Source organism: Sesamum indicum, linkage group LG10, assembly GCF_026168435.1.
Source record: "Sesamum indicum cultivar Baizhima isolate 11 linkage group LG10, ASM2616843v1, whole genome shotgun sequence".
NCBI classification, from domain to species: domain Eukaryota; kingdom Viridiplantae; phylum Streptophyta; class Magnoliopsida; order Lamiales; family Pedaliaceae; genus Sesamum; species Sesamum indicum.
In genome coordinates this window covers 11,886,124-11,896,936 of record NC_142666.1, presented here as the reverse complement: position 1 = coordinate 11,896,936, position 10,813 = coordinate 11,886,124, and the positions used below count along the sequence as shown (strand labels likewise).

Sequence of the window (10,813 nt, the reverse complement as noted above, 5' to 3'; positions counted from 1 at the left end):
AACCAATGTAGACCTTCTCAATGTTTCAACTACATTCAACTTTCAATTTTATGTTATAGTTTTGTATAAACTCTTACCAATGTTAATTTCTCACCTTGTAGACAATGCTTGAGAGAGATAACTTCTATGGATGTTGGAGAGTTAATGGTGTGCTCTTTCTCGAGCCATTGAATTTTAATTTTGCGACACCCCCACCCCCACCACCATCACAAGTGCCTCCAAGAGTCCACCAGGTACCATAGATCTTTCTTTCTTTCATTTTTTTTTTCTTCAAAAAACAAATATACATGTGTGTGATCTTCACTCTTCTTCATTTGTTTAGATCTTTTATTCTAAATATAAATTTTATAAGAAATACTGACTTAAAACTGAAAATTGCTCAATCTCGAAAGTGGAAAGACAATTCTTTTGGCTTTCCCTTTGAATTTGAAATAAAGATGTCACAAAAAAAATCAAAATTTTAATTTAAATATTATGTTTATTATGAGAATTCAACAAGCCGAGAGAGATACTCTACACACACATAAATACATATATTAAAGTAGAACTTAATTAGAGGGAATCTATTGCAAGTCAAACCAAATTAAGGGATTAACACTTTGTACGAAATATATATATATATTTAACCTCTTGCAAACTACCCATGAATGGAAAAAAAAAAAAAAAAACAACTCAGGCACATTAATTATAAATCATTCACACCCTTTTATTTTATGTTTATGGTCTACTTATCAACTAATAATTAAAATTGAATCTTGCAGGAGCAAGCAGGTTCAAGCAACGAAGTATCTTCCCAAAGAAAGAAACGGGATCTAGTTGCATCTAGCATTGTGGAATCTAGAGCAATTTCTGTGACGCCCCAAATATTATAATACATAATTGTAGGATTAATTGGTAAATTTTCGTGAAATTTAGTTAATTAGGCACTAAATTATGGGTCATAATTGGAATATAATAACACTTGAATGAATTAAATTGGAGTTCGTTATAATATTTTGGGACAATTTCTTTTAATTAAGAAATTTAGGAAGGACGTAATTGGTATTTTGAGAAAAATTTAATTAAATAAATAAAATAATAACAATATTATATATATGTAATAATAATATTATATATATGTAAATAATAATATATATATATTTAAGTAATAATATATATATATATATATGAAAGAGTAGAGAAAAAGATGAGAGTGGGCTGTGGCCCACCTCCCACCGCCTCACCCTCCCTTTCCTTTTCTTTTCTTTTGTTTTGTAGTTGTATACACATACTAATATACACATAACACACACACACAAATTCAGCGAAAAGAAAGAGGAAGAAATAGAGGTACGAATTGTAATTTAATTTATATTAATTTATATAATTATAGTATTTAATTAGTACGTTTATTAAATGTTGTTTATACTAAGTAATGTACTATTTAATCGGAGTATTTTACGAGTTTGGCTATTTAAAATAGTGTCGAATTAAATATCAAATTGGATATAAAAATGATATCGTTGGTCAATTAGATTGTTAAATTTATTTGACTTGGAATATTACTATAGCTAATTTACACAATTCCATCGGAATGATTAACGAAATATGTAATTCTATGTATTGTTGTTTAATTAAATTATATAGCAACGATAAATTGGTAGAAAATTCATAGAAATGATTTGAAAATTATATTTAAGAAATATTATGTTAATAAAGAGGAAAAACAAAGATTTGTACTTCGATAGAAATGGAATATTAAAGAATTATTAGAAATTATACAAATAATATTTAATATTATATTTAAAAGAAGTTACGATATTCTCGATATATTAACTATATGTGGTATAACTCATTATAGGATATGGGGGTAGAGTGAAAGACCGAACGACTACCTATTGGATAGAAGCGTTGTGAGGTTGAGGTAAGTAAATAATTGGTATTCTCTATATATGTTCTCTTTATTTGTGGTATTACTATTATATGACTTTGTGGTTCATGCTAACATTGATTTATCTAAAAATATATATGAGTAGTGAATGATGTAGTTTGATTGACGATAATGTGTACGTGGAATGAAAAGTACGTTGAAATATTATGTTTGTTGTTTGATGTGTTGTGAGTGTCTGAGAATAACAATGTATTGAGAATAACAATGTATTGATAATATGTTTGTATTGATTGACGATAATGTGTCTCAATTGGAAGTGGCCTCTAATTGTTTTAGAAATACACAAGACAATCAAACTTGAGATGTATGAAAAATTAGGATGACCCTCTTATGTATATTCTTCTTTTCTTGTATCAAAGATTGGAAGTGGGTAGACAAGATACTATGTTTTATTATCATATGGAAGTTTGAATAGAAGAAAGATGGAAGCCAAAGAAATTCAATTTGGGAAAACCGTGATGTTCCCAGTTATGGAAGAAGTCTATCGCGAGATAGAAAATAAGTATCCATTGTCAATGAAAATAAAATTGTGATAAGTTGTTATAAGTAATTAGAAGTTAAAGACGATTAATTACTCTTAGACCCCTATGGTGGGTAAAGGATGTAATGCAAAATTTTGTGTTCGCGAATGTTGTCTCATACCTCTAAAGATATAATACCACTGATTGTAATATACCTTCTACAATTATAATTTATTCTATAAGAAATTTATGTCGAACAAATATCATTTTAGTCGAGGTCTAATAGCTCTGTAGTTATAGAGCGAGAACTTCAAACTCAAGATGATACTGGGTGTTGATTTTGTTGTGTTTGAAAATTAAAATACTAATAAACTACCACAAATATAAATATATATTTGATAGGTAAAGGTGGGTATGATCTCTATCTAATCCTCTGATTATTCTTTTCAAGAATGTATTTAACAAACTCAAAGGTAAAATCTTCTTTTATATCGCCCTTTTACTTGGTTTGAATTTCTATGACGTTAATTTAAGGACTTACACCTGTAATTTCAAATTAAGGCTATATAGTCTTGACTTTGGATTTGAGGATTTGGAAGTTGATACAAAAAAAAATTTAGATGCAAAGTGTTAAAACTGTCATAGTTTGGATGACAAAATGTAATTAACCGTAAAAACAATATATACTTTTTTTTCAAGGGAGAGATGGCAAAGCGATTGGGCTGGCTCTTTCCCTTGTGTGCGGCGCCGACTCCCTTTTTTTTATATATTTCTTTAATTAAATTTCCAAAAGATAGAACTGCAACATTTGGCGCCATTAGCGTAATGCTCTGAACAATTGGGCTAATATGCCTTTATTGATGCATAATAATATGACAGCTTAAAGTAAATGCAAATAAATAAATAAATATACGCTCATCACAAAAACATGCACTCAAATAGGGAGTAATAAACTCAAATGACATTCAAGCTTTTTTGAGACGCATAATATAACACTTCAAAGCTAAATGATAATCAGGCTTCCTTGAAGTGCATAACGAAACGTCCCGAATCTAAATCAAGCTTCTTTGAGGCGTATAATAGAACGCTCCGAAGCTAAATGTTGATTAAAGCTTCTTTGAGGTGCATAATAAATTGCCCAAAAGCTAAATAAATCAAGATTCCTTCAGGCACATGAAAAAACGCCCGAAGCTAAATAAAGATCAAAGCTACCTTGAGGTGCAAAATGAAACACTCCAAATCTAAATGAAAATAAAGATTCCTTCAGGCGCATAATAGAACACAATGAAGCTATTATATTCAGAATTGCACCAAAACGTGGAATACATTTCAAGATATTATATTCAGAATTGATTTAGGGGCAAAAATGATTTATGCAACTTGCAAAAAGGATTACATTAAATGGTGGAACTTAGGTCTCAGCAAAAGGATTTTATGTAATTTAGAAATTTGCTATTTTTATTATTGGCTAATTGTTAACTTAATTAAAAATTTAAATTTGTGATTCGTATGTTGTTTTTTGGAAATTTTATATATATACGAAGACTCAAGAAAAATCATCCTTTATTTAATTTCTCCACATTCTTATGCAGATATTATAAATATCTTATACCTAATCATGAATTAATTATATACATTCGTACATAATAAAAATCACAGATCCGTACACAGTAAAAGTATATTTCCGTACTGAATCTCGTACATAACAAAAATGCATATTAATTATCTATGATCATACGGCCAATTAATGATCTATATGCTTTTAATAATTAACACATTTATTTGTTTCTATGTGCCACTAAATTGTAGGTATATCTTCTTACAAAAAATAATCAATAACTACTTTTTACTTTAAGTTGAATTTTATTGGATAACTAATATTCGAATAATTACACATAAAATTTAAAAAACTTTCTATTGAACTATCTAGAGTATCACATTTAATTTAGTATCCACACTACAATAGCAGAAATAGAAAATACAAAATACAGTCAACATATTTAAAATTTAATTTCAATTATGTGTCATTAATATCAATTTTAGGCCTTACTAAAAATCTCTTAAATTCCCTACACATTTGCAAGGTATTATGGAAAAGTCATTTTATGATGTGTATGATTTACTATACTTATTATTTATGTGGTAAATTAATTATCTATGGTTAGTGAGTAGCTTTGGTCTGTAAAATTATATGGTGGACCCTTTTTTCTATATAAAAGTAATTTTTTTGCGATTTAGTTAAATTATGTTATTCAAATTATTACAACATTACAAATATTTCGAATTTGGACACAATTTCATGTGTCATAAATATATTTATATTTCCTATTAAAGTTGTGCATATTTGTTGTTGATGATTTTTCTTTTTATTTTTTAGGCTTTATATCTTTTGTAAATTAGTAATTTCACTTCGCTCTTTCATTTCGCACATAGCTCTTTTCATATCATTTTTTTTTCATACCACAGCATCGCTCTTTTTATATCATATTTCCTTCATATCGCAACATCGCTTTTTTCATATCATATTTCTTTCATATCGCAGCATCGCTCTTTTCATATCATTTCGCCTTATAGGCTTTTCAATACATCAAGGGGTATTCACACCACAATTACCTTCAATTTCCACCACTCTCTCATTTTCACATATCACCATTCTTGTGAGCAACTAGTAACGTAAAACAATAGATCAACATATTCTCATTTTCAGACATCCACAACACATCAAACAACAAACATAGTAAACTCTTTCTCTCTCTACACTTTTATCTTTGTTCTTTTATAGATAACTCTTTTTTCTCCCTAATCCATTTTTTTCATCACCTACACACATATTTAAGTGTGCAATACACACTAGTTCTATATTATAATTTAACTATTTTGTAAATCTAAAAACCGTTAATCTCGTTCCATATATTTGACGGTCTATGTGTGTGTATATAACATATATTATTATACTTATTCTAGATAGCAAATTTTTATTTTACATTTATTTATTATTTATGTATAAAATGTTTGTGTACATATAGAGTATATAATAAAAAAACATCTAATCTGGCCATCCATTTCAATATATTATATTTAGAAAGTTGATTTATACAACTTGCATAAAGGATTTCATCAAATGGTGGAACTTAGGTCTCAGCAAAAGGATTTTATTTAATTTAGAAATTTGCTATTTTATTATTTGCTAATTGTTAATTTATTTAAAAATTTAAATTCATGGTTTGTAGTTGTGGTTTGGAAACTTTATATATATACTATGACTCGAGAAAAATCATCCTTTATTTAATTTCTCCACATTCTAATGCAGATATTATAAACATCTTATACCTAGTCATAAGTTAATTATATCCGTACATAATATAAATTATATATCCGTACACAGTACAAATATATTTCCGTACTGAAGGTCCCGTACATAACAAAAATGCATATTAATTATCTATGATCGTACAACCAATTAATGATCTATATACTTTTAATAATTATTACATTTATTTGTTTCTATATGGTACTAAATTGTAGCTACATTTGCCTACAAAAAGTAATCGATAACTACTTTTTACTTTAAGTTGAATTTTATTTGATTACTAATATTCGAATAATGACACATAAAATTTCATACTTTCTATTAAACTAGCAAGAGCATCACAGTTAATTTAGAATCCACGCCATAATAGCAGAAATAGAAAATACAAAATACAGTCTACATACTTACAATTTAATTTCAATTATGTGTCATTAATAATTTCAATATTAGACCTTAATAAAAATCGCTTAAATTGCCTACACATTTGCAGGGTATTATGGAAAAGTCATTTTATGTGATATATATGATTTACTATACTTACTACTAATTTATGTGGTAAATTAATTATATATGGTTAGTGAGTAGCTTTGGACTGTAAAATTATATGGTGGACCCTTTTTTTACATAAAAGTAATTTTTTGCAATTTAGTTAAATTATGTTATTCAAATAATTGCAACATTACAAATGTTTCGAATTTGGACACAATTTCATGTGTCATAAATATATTTATATTTCCTATTAAAGTCGTGCATATTTGTTGTTGTTGATTTTTCTTTTTATTTTTTAGGCTTTAAATCTTTTATAAATTAGTAATTTCACTCTAGTCATCTATTCAAGGATCTGTAAGAAATTATATTTAAGAAATATTTGCCTACCTTTGGTGTTTGATAATAAACAGTAAAGATAGTGCTATGTCTATACGATGTATTAATGTGGCATCATCCTGACACTTTATTATGAAAATATCTTATATAAGTGAGTGTAGATATCATTAAATAAAATTGTGAGAATTGTCTGTATTACATTCACACCTTTTAAATTTACACAAAAACACTCACACACACACACGCATTCTACTCTCTCTCTCTCTCTCTATCTCTCTCTCGCCCACACACACACACACACACACACACATCCTCCAAAGAACTATCTCTCTCTCTCTCCCCCCCCCCCCACACACACACACATCCTCCAAAGAACTATCTCTCCCTCTCTCTCTCTCCCCCCCCCTAGACACACATCCTCCAAAGAAGTGTCTCTCTCTCTCTCTCTCTCTCTCTCTTCCCCCCCCCCCCCACACACATCCTCCAAAGAACTCTTTCTGCAAAGGAGAAAAGATGGAGCACAGGTCAAACGAAGAAACCAATGTAGATCTTCTCAATGATTCAACTGCATTCAACTTTCAATTTTATGTTATAGTTTTGTATAAACTCTAACCAATGTTAATTTCTGAACTTGTAGACAATACTTGAGAAAGATAACTTCTATGGATGTTGGAGAGTTAATGGTGTGCTCTTCCCGGAGCCGTTGAATTTTAATTTTCCGACACCCCCACCCCCATCCGCACCACCATCACAAGTGCCTCCAAGAGTCCACCAGGTACGGTAGATCTTTCTTTCTTTCATTTTGTTTCTTTGTTTTTTCTTCAAAAAATAAATTTACATGTGTGTGATCTTCAGTCTTCTTCATTTGTTTAGATCTGTTATTCTAAATATAAATTCTATAAGAAGTACTGACTTAAAACTGAAAATTGCTCAATCTTGAAAGTGGAAAGACAATTCTTTTGGCTTTCCCTTTGAATTTGAAATAAAGTTTTTTGACAAAAAAAAAAATCAAAATTGGCGTAGCTAATTTTTTTATATGAGATTCTATATGTGGAAAAAATTCTTTTTTCTCAATCGTAATGCTTTTTGTTTTTCTCACTCTATCTTGGTGTGTGTGTGGGTGTGTGGGGTGGGGGGTTGGGGGGAGGGATGTCATACTGTTCAATCTGTGGGAAAGATTCTTTCTTCTCCATCTTAAAACTCTCTCTTTCTCTTGTCTTTTTTTTTCTTTAAACTGATAAATTTAATGCATTGTGGATGGAAATTACATGCCAATCCAAACAACAAAGTGTTAAATCTAGGATTGTTAAAAGTTGAGTGTTCAAATGAAATTAGGTTAAAATTGTGATAAGTTGTTACAAATTCAAACAAATTAATAAATTTAATGACATAAATTACTACAATACTTTTTTTATTTTAAGATCAGATTTAATTAAGTGTTATGTTTATTTACTGCTTGTTTTGAATTACCTCTTGATATAAGAATTCAACAAGCCAACAAAGATGTTGTACAGTAAATACATACACTGAAGTAGAACTTAATTAGAGGAAATCTATTGCCAGTCAAACCAAATTAAGGGATGAACACTTTGTACATGCATATAGTTGTCATGTAGTCAAACCAAATTAAGGGATGAACACTTTGTACATGCATATAGTTGTTATGTGGTCAACTGATACCTGAATATGTTGATTCTATTAAGCGTTTAACCATCTATGATTTTGTAAGTTACGAAATATATATATATATATACATATATATGTATATAACCTCTAGCAAACTACCCATAAAGGGAAAAAAAGGCACATGAATTACAAATCATTCTCACCCTTCTATTTTATGTTTATGGTTTACTTATCAACTAAGAATTAAAATTCAATCTTGCAGGAGCAAGTATCTTCAAGCAGTGCAGGATCTTCACAAAGGAAGAAACGGGAACTAACTGCATCTAGCATTGTGGAATCTAGAGCAATTTCTCTCCGACTTTTGAGATGCGAGGAACAGTCGGAATATATTTTGGAGATGTTAGAGGTAGGTTTAATTTTTTCTTTAAGAATTCACACTTTATTATATCCACTATAAGAAAATCTTGAAAGAAGCCATTCTAATATAACAAAGGACCATACACTTATATTGCATATTTAATTTGAATGTGGATAAGTACAAGTTTTCATCTCCTAACATTTTTGCTACACAATAAAGAAACTACATAAGACCAAATTTGAGATGTATGAAGTTGCAAAAATTAGTATGACTCTCTTATGTATATTCTTCTTTTCTTGTATCACAGAATGCAACAGGGAAGGCATCATATTATGTTTTACTGCCATATGAGAGTTTGAACAGAAAAAAAATGGAAGCCAAAGAAATCCAGCTTGGGCAGAGGGCGGTGTTCCCAATACTGGAGGAAGTCTATCCCGAGATGGAAAGTAAGTATTCGTTGTCAATGACGGAACGACTGGAGGGGAGATGGACTATTGAGGTTAGAAAACGCACGGGAACCACCAAAACTGAAAAGGTACATTAGTTAATATAACGACATGCATCTTCTAGTTAAGTAGATATAAAAAGAACATTAATTAATGTACTGCACATGTTTCTTAGTTAAGTTAATGAAGATTAATTAATATAACTGCACCCGTCTCTTAACTAAGTGTCTGTTAGTTATATAGATACATAAGATACGCTAGTTAATACAACTACGTGCCTCTTAGTTAAGTACATATAGAAGATACGGTAGTTAATATAACAATACATGTCTCTTAACTACGTGTATTTTAGTTGAAGTAGATATAGAATAGACTTTAGATAATATAATTATGGTAGTCATAGTTAGTAGATAAAGAAAGATTGTAAGTTAATTTAAGTTACGTGTCTTTTTGTCAAGTAGACACAGATATATTGAAATCAACATGACACTATTTCATAGACATGTATATAGTTATAAACAATATGGAAGTACTTCTACGTTATAAGAGTAACCAACCGTTTGCTTTCATCATGTAACAAACAATATATTTCGACATAAAATTATAAAATTTATGATCTTCTTTTAGCCACGCTGCACCGTATAATCCATCATTCATGATATGAATGTTTAGAGAGAAATTTTATTTATTTTCAAAAAGTAGTTCGTGAAGTTATAAATTATTTAAGCGACATCAAAGTTATATGTCCTAAATATTGTGTTATTAAAATATTATCTATTTGATTCAAATGTATATATTTTTTCTAAAAGAGTTCTAATTATTTGTGTTCCAAGAGATACAATTTACTTGCACTAATTTCCTAACCAAATTTTTTTCTTCTCAGTTTTATTTTCCATGAGAAGGTCAAGAAAACCATCCGTTCTATGAACGACGTTGCAACGTTCATCATGTACCGCGTGATTTACTAGGCTCTGGTGAGCACTTACTCTCATGCATCTTCAAACTTCTAAAATTTCATTTAAAAATCATAATATGCATCCTTACTATCACTAAAATTTGAGCAGATTTGACAAGGCAGGTGAATACTCTGATCACGAACATAACATGCAGCCTTCTTCCATATCGCAATTCTATGTTGAAAACTCAATGGCTATCATGTTGATCTGGGAACAAGAGAGTTATGGAATGCCTGATTCAATCTCCATTGGAAGTGGTCTCTGACTGTTATAGAATATGTTGCTCAACTGTCGTTTCTGTAATGGGTGCTTTGGGGTCCTTGATGTTGCTGATTCTCTTTTTCATGAAATGATAATTTCATTTTCCTTTGAAAAAAAAAAAAGATATATGATATTACTTATCAGTTTAGTAATATTGATCAAGATAAAGTTTATATATATTGATTAAAAAAAATCAAAGCAATCATAAGTAAAAAGTGTTTTTTTCCCTTTCATTCACAAGTTTGAAAACAAGGGAAATACTTAAAAAGATTTAAAAAAAAAAATTTATTAAATCAAAATACGAATAAATACATTTTTAGGATCGTGTAAACTCTTTCTCTTTCTATACTTGTATTTTTGTTCTTGTATAGATAACTCTTTTCTCTCCCTTATCCATTTTTTTTCATCACCCTAATTTTTTCATTTTTTCTATCTTTCTTTTTCTATTTAATATAATTCTCTTGTTTTTTACGCACGTATTTAAGTCTGCAATACACACTAGTTCGATTTTATAATTTAACTATCTTGTAAATTTAAAAATGATTAATAAATAATGGCTTCGATTTCTTCCGTATTCTGCGGCCGTGGGCTGTCTCTCTGTATATGTGTGTATATATAACATATATTATTATACTAGATA

At 29.3% G+C, this 10,813-nt stretch overlaps 1 protein-coding gene across 2 annotated transcripts; it reads left to right on the top strand.

Moving 5' to 3' along the window:
• The first annotated feature begins 1,202 nt into the window (after positions 1 to 1,202).
• On the top strand, positions 1,203 to 10,262 carry LOC105179785 (uncharacterized). 2 transcript variants are annotated; one of them, XR_016067773.1, is made up of 7 exons: positions 1,203 to 1,329; positions 1,841 to 1,903; positions 7,164 to 7,301; positions 8,415 to 8,558; positions 8,818 to 9,045; positions 9,840 to 9,930; positions 10,021 to 10,262. XR_016067773.1 is itself a non-coding variant. In XM_088885715.1 (6 exons), exons 1-5 carry the CDS (start codon positions 7,040 to 7,042, stop codon positions 9,852 to 9,854), a joined length of 555 nt encoding a protein of 184 aa, XP_088741841.1. In that variant the 5' UTR covers positions 7,002 to 7,039; the 3' UTR covers positions 9,855 to 9,930; positions 10,021 to 10,262. The 2 variants fall into 2 exon arrangements, 1 of the variants encoding a protein (XP_088741841.1); XM_088885715.1 differs by lacking the exons at positions 1,203 to 1,329; positions 1,841 to 1,903 and adding an exon at positions 7,002 to 7,069.
• Positions 10,263 to 10,813: the final 551 nt, after the last annotated feature.

Coding starts and splice junctions, on each gene's coding strand:
- LOC105179785 (XM_088885715.1), top strand. CDS start 7,040: ATGGAGCACAGGTCAAACGAAGAAACCAAT. Junction 7,302..8,414: donor TGCCTCCAAGAGTCCACCAG/GTACGGTAGATC, acceptor TCAATCTTGCAG/GAGCAAGTATCTTCAAGCAG. Junction 8,559..8,817: donor ATATTTTGGAGATGTTAGAG/GTAGGTTTAATT, acceptor CTTGTATCACAG/AATGCAACAGGGAAGGCATC.